Here is a 24,136-nt window from a genome sequence, read left to right as displayed (position 1 = left end):
ATAAAACTAAACTTTTATCGCTGAGAATCCTAAATAGCAAGTAATGTTAATCAGAATATCAAAATAGTGGACTACTTTTTTTGATTCGGTATAGTTGCGATATATTTTTGAAAAGTATATCGGTTTCGGTATATATTTAGAGGTTCCATTGTATATTGGATAAATAAGCCCACGGTCACACTGAACCCAATACCGCATAAAGACAGCATTTTCGCAAATGTATTAAACTAAACTCGTAAATGAAAGCATGTGCACGTCCAAATTGAAGTGAGTGTGGAGTGGAAAAACTAAATTTGTTACCCGTGCGTTTGTGCGTGAGACAGCGCAATTTGTGTATACGTAGGCAGCCGTACAGAAGGCAGCCGGAAGGTGTGCGAAAAAGAGACGCCTCTGGTAAGTTTGCTTAAATAAACATGAAAATTCCAAACGAAATTCATATTCAGTGACGAGTGCCCCCGCTGCCAAGCAGATGTATCCCCTTTTGTAGAGACAGTGTTGGCACGGTTTTTGTGCGTTTTTACACATTTTCTTTTTGTTTGACTTTTTGGCGCAAAATAATCTACCACACCGGTGAGAGAACAACTCCCCACAGCATGGTGGTTCAATGCGCAATATTTGCCCAAACGCGTGTTCCCTTTCCGCGACATGTGGCAACTCTTCTGTTTTATGTTTAAATACACCTATATTTTAAGCTATCAGCAAACTGTGAGACTTGTGTTAAGTCAACGTTTTGCGTACTACATTTGTGCCAGTTTCGACAGAAAGTAACCGAGTAAGTGGAACGAAATTTATGCTGACTCGCGCTTAACTGTAAATCTGAAATTTGCTCCGTTAGTTTGGATCTAAAATGGCTTGGATCCCGTCGACACGCTTTGAGAACGATCTCGTAGATTCGCAGCCGGGCTGCAATTTTGTGCTGGGCCAGATGGCCTATGAGATGAAACGCGAGGCGGAGTACACCCCTCGTCCCCCAAGCACGTACAAGTACTTGGAGGCTCGCGACAAGCGCAATGCCGAGATTGATATGCTGCACGGGCCGGCCAGCTCCAAGACCAAGGTGATTCGCGACAGCCTGGCCATGATGGAGCGCATACAACAGATCGCCGGCACCAAGCCGCTGGGTGAGCACGCCACAATGGCCGACTGGAACGATACAAGCACCGTTGAGCGGGAGGCCGTTGCAATGATGCGCCACTTTGGCCTGATGTCCATGGGTGTTGAATCGATGGCCCCGCTACCGCTAAAGGAAGAGTGCTTGCCCAAGGGTCCTATTCATGTGCTTCGGAACGGCCATCAGAAGATGCCCTTGATAACAGATCCCGAATACTTTCGGCCTCGTAAGACACGTCTGGCAAAGGAAACCCCCACAAGCAGTCCCTCGACAAGCTTCAACGATTCCGGATCGTCGTTCCACACTGCCAACGACATCACTATGGACAGCTTGTACGAATCCGCCGCATCGGAGGTGAAAACAACGTCAGACAGTCAAGATGATACCGATGAACCGGAACAGACCCCAGCAACAGGACCAAAGAAGCCAACAGGAACAGGATCACACAAGGTCGCAGCAACAAGGTCAACGAGGGCAATAGCAACAGGGTCAAAGAAACCTGGGAAATAAATCGAAGCATCAGGATTACCCAAGAAGGGAGAACGTAGGGCAGTTACCACATCGGCGTCTGAGGCAGCGTCAACATATTTCCATGAGATTCCCAGATAAAGAACTGAAATGAACCTATTTAGTGCATTTAGTGTGAATTTTACACCCAAAACTGGAGGGCATTGCTCATATCCAGATACTGTAATACAATATTTTCTATTATAGCTAAACATTTTATATTTTTTCTAATTTTAACTATAAAAAAAGCAGTATGTTTTCCAGCAAAATGCAGTGAACTGAAAGGGACTTAGAGAAGATAATAGTGTGTTATGAAAACGATTTAGATTATGACTCGGCACGGCCCTATCCATTGTGAACCCCATTCACCGTGTATAATTCCATCATGTGTTTCACAAAAGATGCATCTCTCATAGATAAATGGAGTTCATAGATAAATTAGAATTAATAATGAGCATCTTTATTAAGTGGTTTGTTAATACACGCATACACAAATATGTGGGATCTAATATTTTATACATACAAACATATCAAAATAGCAAAACTCTATTCCCAGCTAGCCGATTGTTTTATTTACAAATCTTCCACTGTATTCATTTATCCCATTTATCAAATTTGTAAGAAATAAGCAAAATAATTCCCTAATCAATTCTCTGCCACACCCCCTTCCTAATGGTATTGTTTCTGTGAATAGAACTGTTATTAATTCGCTGAGCCAATCAATTAAGCCTAATAATCTGTCGCAGAGTGTCGCCAGAGCAAATTTACCCAAATCGCCTGCTGGAAAGGGGAAATGAATAGCTGTGTGTGTGTGTGCCAGTATTTTTTCAGAAGCGGGCAAGGTGTATTAACATAGGGTGATGCAAGTCATTTTATTTTGTACAAGCTTCAATAAAACTTGAGAAAATGTGCGACCTCGAATTGAGCTAAAGTCACCCTATGAGTTTTCCATAGCTCTTGGTCATCTTCTTCAGAGGCTCTTCTCTCTCATCTTGTTTTGTCAGCTTCTCTTCTCGCCTGGTAGTGTGAACGACACACACACACCCATACATTTGCACATGCAAAGCCCTCGCACGGAAAGTTCACTGTTTCCCCAGCAACCGCGTGCGTCTATTGTCTCTTTTTTCTTCTTTATTTTATTTTATTATTTTTCTTATTCTCTCTCCTTTTTGTTCTCAAGCCAAAAGTTGTAGCTGCTGGATGCTGCTGTCGCTCTGCTGCTGCTGTGGTTGCGTTTTTTGCATTAACATCATGTTGTTGCTGTTACGCAGAACACACATAATACATTTTAAGGCAGTAGTGAGTTCAGGCAGGAAAAAGGAGATGGATGAGAGGAGTATGTAACCGAGACTTGAGTCTTTTTTGGAACGGGAATAGAAGAGTCGAGAAGCGATAGGGAAAGATAAAGGAGAAACCACAGTTATTGCAAAACAATTTCGCACGCCTGGTTAAAATACACAAGTTAAAATATAGTTATCGGTTGGTACTTTTCCCACGGACCTTGACGACTTTCAGTGTTGCTTGATTTTAACGTAAACATGTATGATTAAATATTTTTCTGAGTGTATGTATGGAGAATGTGGCTGACTCGCTCCCTCTTTAGAGTGGACCCATTGCGCGCGCCGACTTTGCTTCGATTTTGTTCTGACTGAAAATCTGTTCAATCGTTTTTAAGTTATCTCTGATTAATCCGATTACTTTTAACAGCTTCCAGTTTTGCAAATTTCTTGAAGGGTTCACTCTATTTCCTCGTAACCGAATTGTTGGGGTGAAACTGAGTCCACGTTAGCAAGGCATCCGAAAGGTAAAGGTTGTTAGGTAGGTGACTGAGAGGCGGGAAAGGGAGTCGAGTCACATAAAAGACGAAGACGATGCAGAGGAAAAAGCAAAGAAAAAGGAGCAACAGCCCTCGCCGGCAGCCGGCTTTCTTAACGTTGAGAGCAAGTTAAACTTGAAAGATTTTGACGAGAGAGGCTGCAGAGAGAGGATCCACCACCACCATAAAGAAAACGAGTGTATGTATAGATGTGGCTGTTGCTTTCCTTTCTCACTCATCCATCCATCCACCGTTTTGGCGCGCGCAAGTGCAAGCTCCCGTTCTGCCTTCTCTCTCTCTCTCTCTCTCTCTCTCTCTCTCTCTCCGTCTCTCTGTTCGGTGCTCTCTAGCTTTTGTGACGCCGGCTCTACACCGAACGCAAAACTGAGCTCCTTCGCTCTTGAGTGTACTGCGTTTGGTATGAGTTTTTTGCCCATGCCAAATGTAATCACACTCAAAAAGTCCAATTCAAATTCAACGGTGAAACAGGACGAACGGCCTTCAGCAGGACTTGCAAAAGCTAAAAAATAAAATAGCCGAAAATAGCTTTACTCGCTGTCATAGTAGTGCCGTATAGTAGTGGTTGTACTATTGTAGTAAACGTTTTTCAATCGAATTTCCCGAAAAGCCGAAACAGAATGGAGTGGCGAAAACAGACAACGGACCACGAGGAGGATGTCCCGGCCAAGAGGTGGCGACTTCGGTGTAGATACAGACACAACGCGGCTCACAGGATGCCGAATGGATACCGTCTGTGCCTGTGTCTCTGCGCGCGTGTGCATGTGTGTGCTTCCTAAGCTGCTACAAAGACGCGGGCTGAGACATTTTTCAGTGGTGACTTTTTCGACAAAACACGGTTCAATTCGGTTCGTTTCGGTTTCGATTCGGAGCGCCTTTTCTTATAACCCCCTGGGGGTAGTTATTGCCTTTTTTGCCTGATGTGAGATGCTTGAAAGGAAAGCTTCTAACGAGAATGGAGACAAACGGAGAATAAGAATGCAGAAGTAAACGGCACAAAGACACGAGGTAAAGAAAAATAAAGCGGATCAAGAAGAACAGAACGCAGTGTAAGGCGAAAAAGGGATAAAGATGGAACCGCCAGAATGTGATGAATAAATAACCTCAAAACGAACCGCAAACGCGTGTTCGCTCTTAAAATAGAGAAGAACACGATTCCATTGATAACTCCCAGTCTCTCACCCCCACTCCACCGGCAGACACAACGGTAATCACTCGTTTATCATATTAATTAAATAAAGTTTTACTTGGGCGTGCAATTTATAAACAACACTGCATATGCGGCATTTTTTCCGTTGTTTCTTTTTGCAACGCCCGCAAAATAAAAAGGAAAAACTCTCGAGGTTACCAGAAAGCAAAAAAATGGAGGAAAAAAACTTGCAACGCTGGTCTTGCCACTTGTCTGTCCGTCTGCCAGCCTGTTATGCCTGTCCGTCGGTCGGTCCATCCTTCCGATGCCTGTGTCTCTTTTTTCTTCTTTTTTTTATAGCCATGCAATATCTTTTTTCATTTCTTGCTTTCCTGTTCGCAGCAGCCAGCCGCTGCAAAGCCTTCCTTTTTCATGTACAGGGCGCACAAAAAAAAAGCGAATGTTCAAATTGAAATACTTTACAAAACTCGTATTTGCTTAGCCTTATCGGCCGCCGTGCAGACCGACACTACACACATACACACTAGTACATTACACATCCACACACCTCAGCGACGACTCTGTCCTGAAGTTTTTCTGCAACTCGCGCTGTTGCTATGTGCCTGTCCCCTGGTACCCAGAGCAGCAGGAGGGGGAGAAGGAGGTGGTGCTGTAACGAGTCGAAAAGACTGACTTCTCCACTGCAAAAGCCTCTGGGATATCTGCATACTATCTGCCAACTGATCAGCAAACTTAGGATCCTTCCTCTGGCAAGAAAGAGGCATAAATCATTAGAAGCAGTTTAAATACAGTGGAAACCTTGGAATAGGAAGGTGTTTGGAAGGGTGATTAATGTTGAAGAGCTTGCTGTAAATAGTGCTTGGCTGGTAGATTGTTATTAGCATGAGTTTTAAATATGTTGAAGGTTACTTTCATTAAAGTGTTTGTAGTAATTTATGTTCAAAACATTTTGATCTGTTTGTGCTCTTCGATAGAATATTGACATTAAACCATTTAAACATTGCACCGTCTAAAGAATTATCAATTGATTTTAAAACGACCCTTAGAGTTCCAAAGCGTGTAAATTGAATTGTAACCATTATAATAATGTCGCTTAAATTTAGCAATACCAATTCTATAATTCAGTTTCCGTTTTCTTGGGCTCCTCGTTCTTTCCAATGGAAAGTGCTTGCTTAGCTTGCTCCAGCAGCTATTACTATTAGTTGTTCGTGATCTCATGCATTTTCTCTGTATTTCGGACTCTGTCAAGCCATAAAAAACATTCATAAATTTCCTTTGTGCAAACCTCTCTATTTTTCCCTCCGCCTTTTGAGCCTGAAGGAAATCTGAAACCGCTGTTGGAAATCTTGGCTCCTGCGGGGCTAATGGCTTGGCTAACCATCAACCATCATCATTACAGGGTTTTCTTCTTTTTTTTGTTCGGCATTAGCCAATAAGCCAACCCAGATGGTTTTGACCATGGCCTGGACTTGGACTGGTCTCTCGCTAGACTGGATTTCGACTTGCCACAGTATCATTAATTTTGTAGCCGCTTGTTGGGTTGGCTTTCCCTGGCACTCCCTCTGCCCACTCATCCAGCCAGCGACTAGTTTTGTCTGTCTCCAGTACTCCAACTCTCCCCCAGAGCCACTTGTGTCCAGGGCTAGTGACTCCTGTCCTCTGTGGCCTGCTTTGGTCTCTCCTCTTGGCTCGCTTTTTGCCTTTCCACTAATCCATGAAAATGATTCTACTCTGTCCAGTGTGTTGGTGTGTATCTGTGTGTATGTTTGCTGGTGTGGCAACAAAGACACGCTTCAACATCCCTCCTCCTTCTCTTGTGCGCTTCGTTTGACTCTTTAATTTTATTTGATTTTTACTCTAAAGCTCTCTTGCTCTGTTTGTTTAGGATTTTAGCTTTGGTTCCTTTGTGGAGACTCCTGCCGGCTGGCTTTTGGCTACAGGAGAATTTTATCCTCATTTTCATCCAATTTCGTGCTTCTGTAAAATTTTTTAGTCAGCAAAATATCCTTAGATTTCATTACACAAAATGTAATCAAGATGCATTTATCTGATGGGCTAAACAAACAAAAAGGGAGACAAAAAATAGTCCCCTACCGGCCTATGAGTCATTTATATTGTTTTGATAAGTGTGGAAACGCAGGACAAGTTTATGGGGTTTTTTCCAGCATCATACAACATTTTCATATAATTTATTATGAGAGACGTGTGTCACAGGTGACAATTTCTTAATGATTTGGGTTCAAATACGAGTATCAAGTGCGGTTTTAAAGCGGCTTTCTATTCGATTGAGATTTCCTATAAAAAGATAATTTGTGGATTAAAATAGTGGACACACCAGCGAATTCTGCTGCTGTAAAGAATGACAGAAATGCAGTTCTTTTAGGGCTTAATGAGTAAAAAGAAGATGCTCCCCATCCTAATAGAGTATGTGAAAGATAAAACTTTGCTTAGGAACTTCTTTACCGAATTCTTAAACTATTCCTTCTGCCTAAACTTTAAGGAATGAATTTTTGAGGTTGTATCTTGTCCTGTTTTTCCCCATACACCATCTGCATGAATGAAGGAATGAATTGGTCGCCATAACATACTTTTCCAACTTTGATATCTCTCTGTGGGAAGTTTTTTGCTTTTGAAAAACTTGTCAAAGTTTTTAGTGGAGTTACATTACTCATCCGGTATCTCCGCCCCCTCTTTTCCACCCCTTCTTTTCCTTCCATCACTTTTGAGGTTTTGGCTTTAGGCTGTCGACACGTGCTGTGTGACACGCCCCGCTGCCGCTTGCTGCCCCTGCCCACCGCTTTCTCATTGAAGCTTTAATGGTGCAACACATGTTATCTGGCACGACACTACCCCCTCTGTTTGCACACCTTCTGCTGCCATGCTATGACAAGGGCTTTGGGGTTGTATGAATAATTTAGAAAAAGATATTTCATCATTTTGGGAAATTAACTAAACTTTTTGTTAGGAGTGTTAGAAATATTATAATCCTTTGGGATGGGATGTGATAGGTGCAGTCCTGTTGGAAGTCCCTATCTATCACATCCATAATCCATAAATCCCCTTTACAATTTCCATGAATATTATAACCAAGCTCTTATGCAGAAATTGGATTTAAAAAACTGTTTAATTATTCACCATACAAAGAAGAAAGTCATAACTGAGAAAAGAATAGGAAGAACTATAGAAAGACAATCGCCAAAAAATGGGTTTTCCCTATGGCATAAAACCTAAAAATAGACCCAGAAAAACTGACGTGAAAAATAAAGTTAAAAAAAAGAGAAAAAAAAACACACATTCAAGTAAACGCAAACGCACAGACGCTTAAGCAGGAAAAAATTCCACTCTGTTGAATGTACAAAGAAAAGTGCAGAACAGATAGGACAGATGTACAGACATGCCCCATAAGAAATGTTAATGGTGGCCTGTTGAACAAGCCAAAAGCAACAGTGGCAGCGCAGTCGTAGCTGTCAGAGGCGGAAAACGGCAGAGAAATCAAAGCTAGCAGAGACTGGAGAAGCTTTGCCGGCAAAAGAAGCAGCAGCAGAGAGCCGGCATAAAAAAAGTAGCAACAGCGGCAGAACAGACTCCAACTAACAGAATTATCTCAAGGAAAACACAGTCAGCGTCCTCTCCAGCTCTCAAATTCACTCAAGCTTAGTCAAGCACAAGCTTGTTGAGTGATGAACAAAGTGAGGTGGAGAGGGAGCAATGGCAGCAGATTAAAGCTATTCAAGCATAGCGGCGACGTCATATTGCGCTGATGGACAGAAGAGAGACCCAGACCCAGAGAGGACCAACCAGCCGGACGGAGATGTTGTGTCAGAGAGAGAGAGAGAGAGAGTGCAAGAGTACAAGGAACCGACAGAGATGGTGCCAGAGAGAGATTGCTGGCTGCTGGAGTAGGCGCTAAGTAAGAGGAAGGGTGATTGGACCGACAGTGGAGATGGTGCACGATGAGTGGAGAGCTTTTTCCAGCGCTAGTTTAATATACGCAATATGCTGCCATGAAGGCTTGTCGACGGGAAAAGGAAGTGGGACGGGGATGGAGTGAAAGAGGAACTGCGACAGGGAGTCGAAAATCTGCGACTGTTGATGATGATGCTCTGCTGTACCACCCGCTCATGGATACACACCCACGCAAATGTGCATGCAACTACATCGAATAGAACAGGCACAGTGGGGAGGAGTCAAAGCAATATGTTTAATAAACAACAGAAAAACATTTGGATATGCATTTAACGTAAAGTTATTGTGAATTAATTTAAAGGTTTGCTTCTGGGTCCGATGACCTTTTTTACTTCCTTCACAAGGTTCTTGTCCAATTCGTTGTTATACCATTTCACAATATTATGCAGGAACCCGATCATCATTCCATTTACTCGCATACCACAAGACAAAGCATTTTGTTATTTCAAATGCCATGAAAAAGAGAACACGACTCAGAAATTTAAAGGGGTAGAATTAATTGCATAGGGATGATATTTGTTTCATAGATCTATGAACTTGTTTTTTTAAATTCCTGTGAATATTCCTTTGTTTAGTTCTTTCTCATGTTCCACTATCCTTCCTTATTATTTATGCAAGCACACACACACGCACACTAGCATGATTCCCTCAGTTCTCCCCCATGTCCTTTTTCCCTTAAATAGCCCGTCGAAGCGAAGCTTGCGCGCTCTTTTTTTATTCGCAAAAGCTTTGAAGCGCCTGCGCTGGTTGTCGGCCGGCTGCCCGAATGGAGAGCCGAACGAACCATGACCATGCCAAAGGACGAAATACTAAAGGCGGCAGGCAGGAGCAGGAAAACGTAGCTGAAGCTGTTCGCGGAGCTGTGTGTACACCACAAAATTGAAACAGCAGCAGGCAGGCAGCAGCATCCCCATGTGCTTTTTCCGCACTCTCTCTCTCTTCTTGACGATCGCATAGGTGTGCGTGCGAATATGTATGCGTGTGAAACAAAAAGTAAATGTGAATGACAGCGCGGGGCAGCGGAACGTTGTGGAATTGTGTGGAACACATCGCAATACAAATTAGAAAAGTTCGACGCTTGGCGGCATTCCCCTCTCATTATCCCCCTGCCATATCCTTTACCCTTACCTTTTCCTTTATTTTCCGCCTTCTACTCTGTGTGTCCTTCCACTAATAGCCATCTTTGTTTTTGCCTTTTTGACAGCTATGCACGAGGTCGCCGTAGAAGCTTTAGCAGGCGGCAGATGACGACGACGACAGCGACACCACATGGCGGCAAGGCATCAATACAACACACAGGATACGGCCAACAGGATATTAAGGCACGCAGCAAAATAAACAGGACCTAGACCGCCTCCAAGCGTGGACCCAGAGAGAGGAGCCTAACGGTGGGACTTAGCAAACAAATGGCGGCTTTTATGGCAGGAGCAGCAGCAGCCGCCGGTGGAGGAGTGGGTGTCGGAGCCACTCGGGAATTTGTCGAGGGCTGGACATTGGCGCAGACCCTGGGCGAGGGCGCCTATGGCGAGTAAGTTACCATCTGAAAAATTTCATCAATTTTTTTGGCATCATTTTTAGTCTGAGCGTGCTTGTGTGTCCTCTCCGTGTGCGTGCTCGTGCATACACATATGTGTGGGTCGAAGTCAATAAACCGGAAATGCTTCTGCCACAGAGAAGTGGCAAAAAAAAAACCCGAACTGTAACTGAAACGCACTTTTCCGGCGTATTCCCGCTGTATACGGCGACGAATGCTGCTGCTGTGCCGCCTGCCGGGCAGGCGCTGCACTGCGCATGTCCCATGGCGGCGGCATCCTGATATCCCGCCACCGAAACGGGGAACACGGCACTGCAAAACCAGACCAGTCGATGCACAGACGACACCGAACCGAGTTGCAACTGCAGCAATGCAGTTTTCCCCAAGCTATTGCCATAGCTAATCCCAGTGCTTTCTCTCCTTCTCTTTCCTGTGTGTGTGTGAAAATGCAGAGTGAAGCTGCTCATCAATCGGCAGACGGGCGAAGCTGTGGCCATGAAGATGGTGGATTTGAAGAAGCATCCGGATGCCGTCACATCGGTGCGGAAGGAGGTATGCATCCAGAAGATGCTCCAGGACACACACATTCTACGATTCTTTGGCAAGCGGTCGCAGGGCAGTGTGGAGTACATTTTCTTGGAATATGCCGCCGGCGGGGAGCTATTCGATCGAATTGGTGAGTAAAGAATACAATTTTAAAATATAAAAATAGAAAATTGTTTTGTAAGTGGACAATTATTGGGAACAGCTCAAGAACATATTTAATGAATAACGACAAAGATACAAGCTTCTAAAAATCAAAATGTGTTGTCCAACAATTATTGGAAAACTGTCAACGAGTTGTCTCTAAAATATGTTCCCTTACTGCTAGAAAAAATCAGTTTTCTTGGGAATAACATTTGACGTGTACGCGTGACAAACATATGTTTGCGATTCGCATAATAAATCAGAAACTTTTGTATAATATAGAGCTTGGTATAATTCTGAGAATTTACTACTTACAACAAATTCTTACTGTCGAATTTTACCTGTGGCCATTCGTAATTAATGTGTCTATTCGCTTATGGGGAAATTAGTACAGCTAATCAAAGTTGCCAGAGTGCAACAGGGAAGAATAAATAACAAACATAAACAAAGGGCATATAGAAGCAAATTTGTAATAAAAAAGTTTTAACAACGCTTTGGTCATGTCATTGATCAACAGCAATGCATGGCCTCGTCATTTATGCTCAACCGAGTTTCGCTGAGAAGAAAAAGACCCAACTGTGCTTTAAAGTTATTAAACGTTGAAGTTTGTAACAATCAATCCACCTAACGACTGCCTTAATTAATGACGAATTTAAGCTAGACCAGTAAATGTTCTTCTAGATTTTCATTGCACTTTTCTAAAAATCAAAACAGACCCTGTTCAAAAGTGTAATAAAACTAGAAAATAAACTTTAAACCACTTCCAACTAGACATTCAAAGCCCATTTAAATGGCTATTCCAATGGCCAGATTCAAACTGAAATTTCATGGCCAAAGCCAATCTTCTTTGGATAGTTTCCAAAACCAAAGTGAAATCCCACTAACCACAAGCCAAAACTGCAGTCAAACACTTATTTTTTGTGTATTTCAAAAGCCCGTTTGAGAAGCTACTTAAAGTTTGTTGGCCACTCAACTGGCTGTAAGTCCGAATTTCCCATAAAACTTTGCCAAACCAAAGCAACAGCAGCCAACAACAGGAATCCAATAACATAAAATGATCTCTCAAAGCGGTGGCCAAAGAAAGTGGCCATCTGAGACCGCACACAAAACGAGACTATGGCTTGCTCATTAGAATTGGGTTTACCATCCATTCGGATGATGTGTGTCCTAGAATGAATCCTTATTTGTCCACAGAACCTAACAATTCGTGCCAGCCACACAAACAGCAGACAACAGACAGACGGAGCTCAGAGTAATGGAAGAATACTAGTGCTCACTCGACTCCGTAAAGTAGACACATGCCAAAACCATATAGACGTTGGCCCCAGACGCAAATATGCCAATATGTGGAACCCAGAAAAATGCCACACACACACACACACAAATATAGAGAGAGACAGACGAATGCGACAAACCGTGGAGTAGGATTGAAGGATGTGTGGCATGGATGGAAACACATATTCCAAAACATCCAGTTGTGTGGGGTAGGGACCACCGACAAATCACATTGACAAGATACAGATCTTGATTACAGCGCGGGGTTCGTCCCTCTGACTGTCCCTTCTGTACTGCCGGGCTGCCACTTGCAATGACAATTTGCCAGAAACAGACGGAAAGGAAGTGCAAATGGGCAGGGAGGAGTAGTAGGTGCAAAGTTCGTGGCATTTTCATAAATATTAACAACTTGGCAAAAGGTCAGCGAGTACAACTCGGTATCGTAGGGATGACAAGAGGCAGAGGAGGGAGAGTGAGAGAGAGAGAGAGGTTTGCTATTAATGGAAGTGGCATCCTTGCATTGATTGCCACCTCATACCTCATTTTCCTTCTTCTATTTCCCAATCACACCATCATCATCATTGTACTTTCCATCATACTCTTCCTGCTGCTGTTTTTGTATATGTTGGGCATGGGTGTGGGTGGGAGGACATTGTGTCGGTTCTGTTGCGTTGGGGGCGCTAGTGCAATAATCAATGTGGCAGCCATATTTAGTCCCCCGCTGCTAAGCCATTTTTAATGATATCTAGAGATGAGAGCGTGGGTTCATCTACCATGAGTGGCATAGAGCTAAAGTGTGGTACTTATGTGTGGCATTTTGTGTTAATGATTTAATTTGTAAGATAATACATTTGGGTAGGGGGTTGATCTATTTGAATGTATCATAATCTATAAGGGTTCGTCGTGACACGCGGGTCTTAGTTCTCTCTTTACATATGCTTCGTGTCTGTTTGTCCCAGAACCTGCTCTAACATTCACCACAAATGGCTTTAATTTCGTTGAGTAATCAATTAAATTCCCTTACAAACTTAATCATCTTTCTGTCAAAAATCAATCAAATTTCATCCAAAGAGTCTGCATTAGAGATGTTATAATCAATTTCAAGCATCTGAGAATAGTTTATCATTTGATATTCCCCCGTTAATCACGAACTTTCAACGCAAGCTTCCAATTTGGACACACTCTCATCACTCTCTCGCTCGTTTTGTCTCATTTGATGTGGTCTAGCGCCTGTTGGGCATGCAACAAAAAGTCTATTTTGAGAAGGAGAAGGAGAAACGGAGGGCATGGCAGGCATGTCATGGAAGTAGAGTGGAGTGCAATGAATGGGTTGCCATAAATAGGTTCAATATGCAAATGCAACATAATGGAGAGGCACACACACACGCAGCACAGGCCGTGCACTGCACTTTCCCAGAGACAGATTTGATGTCCTGCGTGCGTGTGTGTGTATGTGTGTGTGTGTTTAATTGTGTCTGTTTGCACAGAAATGCATTCATTAAGCTTATACCCGCCCCGAGATAAAAGAGGCAGCGAGGAGGAGCAGCAGTTGGATATGTAGATTCTGAACCGATTTGGTCATTCACTCAATCAGCACGTCCTTTCCTGGTGGGACGGTGCTCTCTCGCGCTCTCGCAGCCCTACCCTGTCATGCCCTGCTGCTGGAGTATGATATATAAATTATGCTTCAATTACAAATGAAATTTTCGAGTAATTTTCCATCATGAATGGGGCGGTGGACTCTGTGATTGGAGCCAAAGGATATGGCCTCGGTATCCTTCCTCCTTTACTTTCTTTCTCTCTCTCTCTCTCTCTCTCTCTCTCTTTATGAAATGCAATTAATTATGCTAAAATGTTACTGACATGCAATTTTATAGCTTTCATCTGCTGTGGCTGTGGCCCCATCATCATCGTCATCATCTGAGGCATACTTTCTGCGACTTGAAATGTATGCAAATTATGTGCTTTTGTTGATGCCAGTGGCGGCAATGCCACTCCAGCTTAAAGTCAGTCAATATTCTACATTTATACAGCAGAAGACTAGCTCGCACTCGTATTTCATTTAATTTAAACCCGCAAAGAGTTGTGCAAATGGCTCCAGCCAGCATCAGAGGAGCAGCAGGATGGCAGGAAACAACCAACATGCCACATGATAAATGAATGGCAAACAATGTGCCACACTCTCTCTGTGTGTGTGCCACACGCCACACGGCATGCTGACAACAACGAGAGTAGGATGCCATGCCGTGCCAGCAGCTTATAGATGGAAAGCGCCGCCACCATGATGGTATCTTCTGGGAGGGTGTACACCTGTTATAACTTTATCTTTTTCTCCACCCCGTAAACTTTTCAGGTATTACAAATTGAGGGTGACAAGAAGCCAACGAACTAAAGGGATAGACAGCAGGGAAGCCCAAGAGCGAGAAAAGCAGGTAGAAATGTCTACAAGAAGACCATCAAAAAATAAGCAAAATGTCCCACATTACTGGCAAAAATTCTATAAAAGTGGGGAGGAAAATGATTACCAAGAAATTTATATTTTTACACTTTTTTCTATGAATATATAAAGTGGAAAAAGATAGAGATTGTGTGGCTTTATCTGTGACACGACTTTCCAAGTAGTTTCCAGCTTGGTTTCATGCTGCAGAAAATTGAATTTATTGCAGCAAGATTTTTATTTCATTAGTGCAAAGTGGTGGATTCAAGAGCTGATGAATTCATACATGTGGAAGGGTAATTGCATTTAAACTTATTTAAATTCTACATTTTTCCATCAATAGTAGGAAAAATGGATTTAAGATATATTGGGAGTTTCTCTCCTCAAAGTTAAGAGATCTTTGTTCGAGGAAATTAAATAGAATTAAATGACGTAATACATTTTTTGTGAATTTCCCAAGACATTTGTTACCTTAACGACAAAATCTCCATGGAAAATTGCATCTTAACGTTGTAAGAATTTAAGCAAATTAGGGAGACAGACCACAACCTTCCTTAATCAATAGATTGCAATTTCCATTAAAATGTAGAGCGTTGCCTGAAGGCCAAAAACTTTAACGGAGCAGAGTTTGCAAAACGAGTTTTCCCTTAATCTCAATTAATTACGGAAACTTTTGCAAACCAAAGAAGCGAAGCGTAGCCCAAACGGTGGTCCATTTTCCAAAGGAAATTGAACGTTTTTGCACTAGAAAAACACTACATCATCCAGCCACTTGAATTCCTCTCTTGTTGCTCAAGTTTTTCTCCAACGTTTTTCACTACTTGCTTTACCCTATCAAAGCTACACTTGAATGAATGACAGACAATTAAAATTGTTGAAACTACCGGGAATTTTCTGTTTTCACAAAACTTTTCGTTAACTTTTTGTGCTGCAAATACAAAGAATACAACTAAAAAGCCACCCACCTTTATAGAGCTTCTCTTTGGCATTTTAAAGGGTTTCCGGGATTTTGTTTTGTTCATTGGGAAAACTATAAAATTCAATCATTATGGAAAATTCCATCAAGTCGTCTGTCTGTGTCCATTGAAAATGTCTAAACATAATTTTGCTCTTTGCCTTTGAGGGAGAGTCAAGTCGAGTCAATAGCAGAAAAGCAAAATCAATAAGCAACAAAATGATGGAAATGTATGTGGCAATAGATATATGAAGGATAGCAGCAGGATACTCAAGGACCGACCTGTCTTTGACAGTCAATCAGGTGAAACGAGGGACAGGAGGAAATACAATCTGTCTAGCTTTTAGCTAGCTTCTCTCAGTTGAAGGCTCTTTTCTCTCTTGGGTTTTCTCCATCTCTCGTCGTATCTGTCTTTCTGATTATGTCGTTTGAGAGTTGAGTTGGTAGGGGCGAAAATGCTGCACTTCCGAGTGGGAGAACTATTTGGCTTTACTTGAGAGACTTTCTAGTAAGAACCGTGATGTGAGAAAGAGAGAGGGAGCGGGAGAAATCTCAACAGGTAAAAGTGGAAACTAAACAAACATTTTGTGGCGCATTGTTTGTGTCCAGAGGCTTTGATTAAAATTTCATAAAACTGTTGATTGCATTTTTGTTGTACGACCCATTGTCGCTGTTGCTGTTGTCATTGTTGTTTTTTTGTGTGTGTTCTACTAGACGAGGCCAGGCCAGGCCCATAAATCCTTTAGACACGCACAGCATGGCAGGCAGGCAGAAGGATGATGCTCACGCTCGCATTACATTTGTTTTTCTACCTGCACTGTCCTGACCCCTGACCGGTGCACCCGAGTTTTTGTGCTCTGCTGCACATATTTTCCATTTTCAGTTTCAGTTTTTGTGAGTCCCTATGGAGAAAAGACACACACACACACATACGTAGTTATAGATAGGAGGACAGGATATACTCTCGCGAAGGGAGAACGTGCTAGGTTAAAACATAAATTGCATTTTGTTTAAATGTGTCACAAAATGTTATTCAATTTCCGTGACTTCTTTTTGCTGCTTTGGCCAATTAACCGCCTCTTAAAGTGAACAAAATTATACACAGTACTCGTTTTTATATCGTATATTTATTTAAAACTATTTCTCTTCCAGAACCCGATGTGGGAATGCCGCAACATGAGGCCCAGCGGTATTTTACACAACTTCTGTCCGGACTGAACTATCTGCATCAGCGTGGCATTGCCCATCGTGATCTCAAGCCGGAGAATTTGCTGCTGGACGAGCATGACAATGTGAAGATCTCCGACTTTGGCATGGCCACCATGTTTAGGTATTAGGTACAACAAAATTACATTTACTAGGAAACATCTGACCAAACTCAAACATACCCATGAAAAATCTTAATTGTCTTGAAATAATAGTAGATGATCGATGTAGTATTTTCAAGGGATTTTGGTAGGCGCTGAAAGGGACTATTTGCTGAATGGTTCTGGAAGTCTGGAGCAGTAATATTTAGTTCCGGAGAATCAATCTTTTTCTTACCATAAATAGGGAAAAATTGTCAAATGTTTAGTTTTTGTTCTGTCAGACTGAATATGTATAGACTCCAGAAAGCTTAATTTACAGCATTACAAAACTATTGAGCAAAATAATAATGCCCCTGAAGGGAGCGTGTACCACATATATCTAAGCATAGAAAATCCATTAGCGCTGCCACTGACCGACCAGGAAAGAAAAGTTTTTGTGCCGAAAATGAACCAACAAACAGAATTGTTAATTGAAAAACCCCCATGGATTTGCCTTGCGGGGGGAGACTAAGCGAAAATTTAATTTTGCTAATTGCAATTCGGCTTCTGCTTTAGACTGTGCTGTCAATTGGGAGGAAAATGCCGAAAAATAATTATTTATAGTTAAAGATTTGTCAAATCATCATTTTCTGCACCATAAAGCACACTTGAGTTTACACTTCAACTCTAGCTTGTGGAGGCCTTATCTCATATATATTTGTTCTGCTTTGCTTCTGGCTTTGCTTTTAGCCTACGCTTGACATTTTTTTTCTGTTGCCATGCACTTTTCAATGGGTTGTCTTGTAAGCACTGGTTAAACGAAGCCGATGACTTTCATACAGATATCAAGGCAGATGGTTTGCAATTAAATTCGTGAAAGAGAATTTTTGGGAGCAGTAGAAAAATATAAAAACTACTTTAATCTTTCAGGGTAGTTGTTAACGTTTTCTCGTTTAGTCAGTACTTTGGCGGACAACCTAATTTTAGAATAGATAAGGAGAAGCTTACACACACAAACACAATCACACGAAAGATCGATCTATCTCTGCTCTTATGCTAAAGTTTGTATCTATTTTCTCAACTCTCTTACATGCTCCCTTCCGGACGCTGCGCTTTTCTGTTGGCGCTTACCTCCCGCTGATCTGCTGCTGTTGCTGCTCATAATTTCCGCCATGCAGATGCAAGGGAAAGGAGCGACTGTTGGACAAACGTTGCGGCACTTTGCCGTACGTGGCCCCCGAGGTGCTTCTGAAGCCATATCATGCACAGCCTGCGGATATTTGGTCATGTGGCGTCATACTGGTCACCATGCTGGCAGGAGGTGAGTGGAAATCAGTTGGAAACAAGTGATAAAACTATCATTATTTTACGTGTTTCATGTGTGTGGAGAATACCGTTTAATGCATCGTTTAATTTCGTTGGCTAATTTTTATAATTTTCTGCACCGAATATAACAATGAAAAGAATGTGACTGAAACAGTTGCAAAATTTGAAGCATATTTGTCTGGCTCGCTCGCACTCCTCGCCTGCCTTACATTCTCTGTCGCACCCCTCAACATGCATCGCATCATCACGCCAAAGCACATCATCGCATCGAGCCACGCACCTCGCCTCGTCTCGCTTTAATCTAACGGGAATCATACATACGATACACTTTTGTTTTTGTGTTTGTGTTTTCACTTCTCTATCTGTCTTTCTCCCATTCGCTGTCTGCCGCCTTCCATATGCACTTTTTGTTCTCCTTTAATTTTTGCTGTTTCTTTGGTATTCTAGCTGTAGATTGTTTTTTGCACATTGTATATCATCTAAAGCTTTTATACCAAAGCTCCAGCTTAAATTGCTTAACAACGCACCACCAAACCAACAACAGTAACAACAGTAATCAGAAAACGAAACTCGAAATCGAATGATAATACAGTTTTAACCAGAAAAATAAACCAAACCAATCACTATGCAGTCAAAGCACGTTTCGAATACTCTACTCGTTTGCATATTGAATTGAAATTGCTTTTCATTTCGCACGTTTTTGGTTATCCTCTTTTTTTCGACACTTGTCCAAATATTTGCAAAATGCTAATGTAATTTCTATAAATTAAATTTTCGCACAGAATTGCCATGGGATCAGCCATCGGCCGGTTGTCCAGAGTTCATTAACTGGAAGGACAATGATCGCTGGCAAACACAGACGCCATGGAGCAAACTGGACACGTTGGCCATATCCTTGCTGCGCAAAGTGCTGGCCAGCAGTCCGGGCACACGCCTCACCCTGGAGAAGATTCTCGATCACAAGTGGTCCAACATGCAGTTTGCCGAGCACGGTAAGGGGCAATTTATGATACTTGTGCATTGAAGTGTTTATCGAGTGATTTATGTACAAGCACACTTTGCCGGCTCAGGTACTTAGTGACTCTCAATGCTTTCGACATCTTGAGAGTCTCTCTGTGCCTGTACTGGCGGTGATGCAAATGTAACTGCAACTGCAACGAAACGACAGTGACTAACGATTAAGAGTGTTTCTTACAAGTGTTTTATTTAGTGTCTTGAGATAAAGTGTTTTATTCAGTGCTCAAGCTCTGCGCTGCTTTGCTTCTGCTTTGGCGCTTTAGCTGTATGATAGATTTAAACTACTTCATAAAGCTAGATTACCAAAGCATTGGCTCTGTGGAATCCTCATCGAAGCAATACAATCCGTTCTGCATTTAAATTCCGCATTTAATTACATTTTGTTTGCAGCTTATGCTTATTTTTGCGATGTTTTCTTTATGAGTTCCTCTTTTGTTTGCACATTATTTGATCTTTGGTGATTTTAGCTGTATGGTGTGTTTCAAAGTTCCATAGAGCTTTATCACCAAAACCCAAATGGTTTTTGCATTTTGTTCGCTTGAGTTTTGTTACGTTTTTTCAAATGTTTGTTTTATGGACATCAAGAAAATGTCACAAACGTGGAATATTCTTACTAAAACAATTTTCTTATCTTCTCCCATCCACGCACAGATCGCTCCTTTGACTTGGTCGATTCGGCGGCTGCCTTGGAGATCTGTTCGCCCAAGGCCAAGCGACAACGGTTGCAGTCCAGTGCCCATTTGAGCAATGGTTTGGATGACTCCATATCGCGGAACTACTGCTCCCAGCCGATGCCTACGATGCGCAATGACGATGACTTTGATGTGAGATTGCGCAGCGGTCGGGCCACTGGCGGCCAGGAGAATCAGGCCGTGGCACAGGAGGCGCGCCTCAGCTACTGCTTCTCGCAGCCGGCCCTGCTGGATGATCTACTGTTGGCCACGCAAATGAACCAGACGCAGAGCGCCTCGCAGAACTACTTCCAGCGCCTGGTGCGGCGCATGACTCGATTCTTTGTGACCACACGCTGGGACGACACTATCAAGCGGCTGGTGGCCACCATCGAACGGCTGGGCGGATACACGTGCAAGGCCTGCGAGGAGGGTGTGGTCACGGTGTCCACCATCGATCGGAATAAGCTGCGGCTGGTCTTCAAGGCGCACATCATTGAGATGGACGGCAAGATCCTAGTCGACTTTCGGCTGTCCAAGGGCTGTGGCCTGGAGTTCAAGCGGCGCTTCATCAAGATCAAGAACGCGCTGGAGGACATTGTCATGAAGGGGCCCACCACGTGGCCCATTGCGATTGCAACCAATTCGGTGCCTTAGCTTGTAATAGAAATTAACCTAAGACTTGACACTGTTTCATGTGTTCACACAGCACTCCCATTAATGATCACAAAAGACCTTCGAATACTTTAAGCAACAATTAGCGTGTGCTAACTCACTCTTAGTTCATGCATTTTCGACGATTACGTTTCGTATTATGTATTATTACTTCCTATTCTACGATGATTTTAAGTTTGTTGATTTTTAAACGATTGCCGAGTATTAAATGTAGTTGATTAGTTAGTTGAACGTTATGAAACAATAAATATTTCTTTTGTAATGAAAAGAGAGATTTCAAGAAACTGGATTTTCATTCGAAGGCGACTCACCCTACCCGGTCCGGCCCCAATTTAATAGAATTTCAGTCAAAGTTCATAAAACAGCCGAAAAACCCGGCGGAGCTAGTCTTCTAAATTTTACATGGGAGAGACATTGGTGTTACTTGCAGTCTACTTGCTGCAAGTTCTGCCAACGGCCAACAGAGGGCGTCTAATGTATGCAGCAGACTCCCCACAGATGTTGGCAGTGCTAAGAATTGCATTTTCCATTTTTAAGTTTTATTTTATTTCACAATTAACTAACAAATCTGAGTATAGCATTATTGTACACATTGATAGTGATGTTTTTTCTTTCGGTTTAGTGTATTGTTTTTCTCTGTGGGATCGACTATTGGAACACCTGGGGAGGGCATTCGCTTTATTTGAGTTGAACGAGATTTTCTGCTTAATTCTATGTCTCAACAATAATTTTGTGGGCTCTCTGTAATGGGTGGGGGTGGGGATTGAGTGTGTATATAATTTCAAAAGAATTACAACGACTACAAATACGATATCCACGCCCTGGGCCAAGTTGTTGCGGGGTGGCGGCGGCTAACAGAATATCTGATACATAGGGATGTTTGTTTTGTTTGGTTGTTTATAAATAATGATTAGATCATGTTTTAACATTAATAATAATGTCTAATAACGAAGCATAGAGACAGCAAAACGGCATTTTGGTATTTTAGTTCTGTTGCCTTTTGTGCGCCAGACACAAAAATCCAAAAAGGGGGTTGACGAGAACACGTACACCAAATATCAGCACCACCCCAGGATGGGTCTTCTCCTGCAGCTGCTGCTGATCATCATCCAGTCCATTGGTCTCGTGCTGGATTAGCGGGTGCTTTCGGTGTGGTTGGAATTTTGAAGTAGCAACGCTTACTGGGGCTTCCTGAAGCTCTTTCCGGCGAACTTGACACCGGAGCCGATCTCCTCCTCAATTCGCAAGATCTGGTTGTACTTAGCCAGACGCTCGGAGCGGCATGGAGCACCGGTCTTGATCTGGCCAGTGGACAGACCCACAACCAAATCACCGATGAACGAATCCTCAGTCTCGCCGGAACGGTGAGAGACCATGGTGCCCCAGCCGTTCTTCTTGGCCAGCAGATGGGCGGCAATGGACTCGGTAACGGTACCGATCTGGTTCACCTTCAGCAGCAGGCAGTTGCAGGCGCCCTTCTCGACGGCGGTGGCAATGCGCTTGGGGTTGGTCACGGTCAGATCATCGCCCACAATCTGGATCTTGGTGTTGCTGGTCAGGTTGGTCCAGGCATCCCAGTGATCCTGGTCGAAGGGATCCTCAATCGATGTAATGGGGAACTCCTTGATGAACTCCTGGTACAGATTGGCCAGCTTGTCGGGTGTCAGCCACTGGGCCTTGTCGCTCTGGGGGTTCTTGAAGTCCAGATCGTACAAACCATCCTTGAAGAACTCAGAGGCAGCAACATCCATGCCGATTTCGATCTGTAAAGCGTTGTATAGTGGAATTATAGAGATTACATTCGTAGCGCGACTTTTGAGTTCTTCCATACCTTGCCAGTGTAGCCAGCCTTGGCGATGGCATCGGTGATCAGGACGAGAGCCTCCTTGTTGGACTGAATGTTGGGAGCAAAGCCACCCTCATCACCGACAGCGGTGGCATCCAGACCGAACTTGGCCTTGATCACGTTCTTCAGATGATGGTACACATCGGAGCCCATCTTCATGGCCTCGGTAAAGGTGGTGGCGCCGGTGGGCAGGATCATGAACTCCTGCATGGCCAGCTTGTTGCCGGCATGGCTGCCACCGTTGATCACGTTGAAAGCGGGCACGGGCAGGATGATCTCCTTGTTTCCAGCCAGATCGGCGATGTGTTTGTACAGGGGCACGTTCTTCTTGGCAGCACCAGCCTTGGCCACGGCCAGGGAAATGCCCAGAATGGCATTGGCGCCGAACTTGCTCTTGTTCTCGGTGCCGTCCAGCTTGATCATGAAGTTGTCCACAGCAGCCTGATCAACCACATCCAGATTGGCCTTGATCACCTCGGGTCCGAGGGTATCGTTGACATGGGCCACAGCCTTCAGCACGGACTTGCCATGGTAGTTGGCCTTGTCGTTGTCGCGCAGCTCCAGTGCCTCATGGACACCGGTGGAGGCGCCAGATGGCACGGCGGCACGGAACAGACCATTCTCGGTGGTCAAATCGACCTCCACGGTGGGGTTGCCACGGGAGTCGTAGATTTGACGTGCCTTGATCGCCTTGATGGTCATATTGCTGCTGCAAATGTAAAGAGAGTGATTGGAAAAGGGTTAATAAATTGTAATCTGTGTGATTTGTGGTGTAAAAGAAACCACAAAAATTAATTTTATTCTTAGCAAACGAAAATGTTTTGTTCCCACATCACACCATCATTGTAATGCCCTCTGGAATTGTTAAAAAAAAAGACAAGCAGACTGCCAACAGATAAGAATTTCAAATTTGTTTGTTGGACTTTCATCATGGAAAATTCCCCAAAAATTCCTACCAAATCTATATTAAATTTCGATCAAATCTTTAATTAAAGTATTATTAAATTGTTAAAAGTCATCAACACGGGCGGCATTTTCCTCGGAAACGCAACGAAAATGTATTTTCTACTCAGCGGGAGAGCGACGCAGCGCAGCACTGAGCGTTCTCTGTATGACCTCTAAGCAGCTTTTAAAGGTCACTCGCAAAGTACGCAAAAAACCACAGACGGAATACGTGCAAAAGTTGCCCAGACAAAAAAGCGAAAGTACACGATTTGTGGAAATAATTGCATTAAACATTATTTGTCATTGTTTTAGTTGCAATTAAATCAACGAAAAAACGTCTACAGCGCAGCAAGGGAGCGGCACTTGAAAATTTTGCACAGACATTTGTTAGATAATCGCAGGGGCTTTGTGACAGAGAAATCTTTGCATTTGCACTACAATTTGATTAACAAATGAATGGAAACAGTTAAACACGCACTGCCATATCAAATTATTAAATATTATTAATCACACACACACGCAGCACACTAGTACATACCAAGAACTTTTAAATTTGACAAATTTAAATCCAGATGATAGCGATTCTATAGAGCTTCCGGCGTTGCTGGCTGCTTTGCTAATGAAAGCTGTGGAAATGAAAATGACTGTGGAAGCCGCTTCGCTGCCGATTCGCGCTGCTCCCCTAGAGTGGGACCAGCAGCGGAGAGCGCCACGTAAAGCTAATACGCTCGCCATTGCTGTTCGGAGCCGATTCTGGTGGTTGCTTGAGAGAGAGAATCGCTGTCGCTCTCTCTATATGTATGCGTCTCCAGGTGCTGCGCCGGCTATACTTTTGTGTGGCGGGGGGTGAACTGTTCTTTCCTTTGGGAGAATTGACCTTCGCACAAGGTTAGACGCACAGGGGTTTGCGATGG

The 24,136-nt window shown here is 43.2% G+C and overlaps 3 protein-coding genes across 5 annotated transcripts; 2 read left to right on the top strand and 1 right to left on the bottom strand.

Annotated features, from left to right (window-relative positions):
- Positions 1–177: 177 nt before the first annotated feature.
- Positions 178–20,711, top strand: LOC117582109 (serine/threonine-protein kinase grp). 2 transcript variants are annotated; one of them, XM_034269679.1, is made up of 7 exons: positions 178–393; positions 9,773–10,096; positions 10,555–10,778; positions 16,609–16,786; positions 17,921–18,063; positions 18,851–19,060; positions 19,737–20,711. In XM_034269679.1, exons 2-7 carry the CDS (start codon positions 9,975–9,977, stop codon positions 20,411–20,413), a joined length of 1,554 nt encoding a protein of 517 aa, XP_034125570.1. In that variant the 5' UTR covers positions 178–393; positions 9,773–9,974; the 3' UTR covers positions 20,414–20,711. The 2 variants fall into 2 exon arrangements, with proteins under 2 accessions (XP_034125570.1, XP_034125572.1); XM_034269681.1 differs by lacking the exon at positions 178–393 and adding an exon at positions 3,910–4,659.
- On the top strand, positions 630–2,002 carry LOC117582113. Of its 2 annotated transcripts, none has more exons than XM_034269687.1 (2): positions 630–772; positions 836–2,002. In XM_034269687.1, exon 2 carries the CDS (start codon positions 848–850, stop codon positions 1,619–1,621), a length of 774 nt encoding a protein of 257 aa, XP_034125578.1. In that variant the 5' UTR covers positions 630–772; positions 836–847; the 3' UTR covers positions 1,622–2,002. The 2 variants fall into 2 exon arrangements, with proteins under 2 accessions (XP_034125578.1, XP_034125577.1); XM_034269686.1 differs by having other exon boundaries at positions 727–776.
- A 364-nt stretch (positions 20,712–21,075) lies between the features above and the next one.
- LOC117582110 (enolase) lies at positions 21,076–23,915 on the bottom strand. Its single transcript, XM_034269682.1, has 3 exons — positions 23,761–23,915; positions 22,263–22,986; positions 21,076–22,194 (listed from the first exon to the last, which is right to left on the bottom strand). Exons 2-3 carry the CDS (start codon positions 22,977–22,979, stop codon positions 21,610–21,612), a joined length of 1,302 nt encoding a protein of 433 aa, XP_034125573.1. The 5' UTR covers positions 22,980–22,986; positions 23,761–23,915; the 3' UTR covers positions 21,076–21,609.
- Between the last annotated feature and the right edge of the window lie 221 nt (positions 23,916–24,136).

Source organism: Drosophila guanche, unplaced genomic scaffold, assembly GCF_900245975.1.
Source record: "Drosophila guanche unplaced genomic scaffold, DGUA_6, whole genome shotgun sequence".
Classification (NCBI taxonomy): Eukaryota; Metazoa; Arthropoda; class Insecta; order Diptera; family Drosophilidae; genus Drosophila; species Drosophila guanche.
Note: the sequence above shows the minus strand (reverse complement) of the source record. Positions and strands in the feature narration are given on the sequence as shown.

Bases quoted from the DNA above. Each gene is read 5' to 3' on its own strand.
- LOC117582113 (XM_034269687.1), top strand. From the start codon at position 848: ATGGCTTGGATCCCGTCGACACGCTTTGAGAACGATCTCGTAGATTCG.
- LOC117582109 (XM_034269679.1), top strand. From the start codon at position 9,975: ATGGCGGCTTTTATGGCAGGAGCAGCAGCAGCCGCCGGTGGAGGAGTG. The intron at 18,064-18,850 runs GTGAGTGGAAAT...ATTTTCGCACAG, and splicing joins GGTCACCATGCTGGCAGGAG to AATTGCCATGGGATCAGCCA. The intron at 19,061-19,736 runs GTAAGGGGCAAT...ATCCACGCACAG, and splicing joins CATGCAGTTTGCCGAGCACG to ATCGCTCCTTTGACTTGGTC.
- LOC117582110 (XM_034269682.1), bottom strand. From the start codon at position 22,979: ATGACCATCAAGGCGATCAAGGCACGTCAAATCTACGACTCCCGTGGC. The intron at 22,195-22,262 runs GTATGGAAGAAC...AACGCTTTACAG, and splicing joins AGGCTGGCTACACTGGCAAG to ATCGAAATCGGCATGGATGT.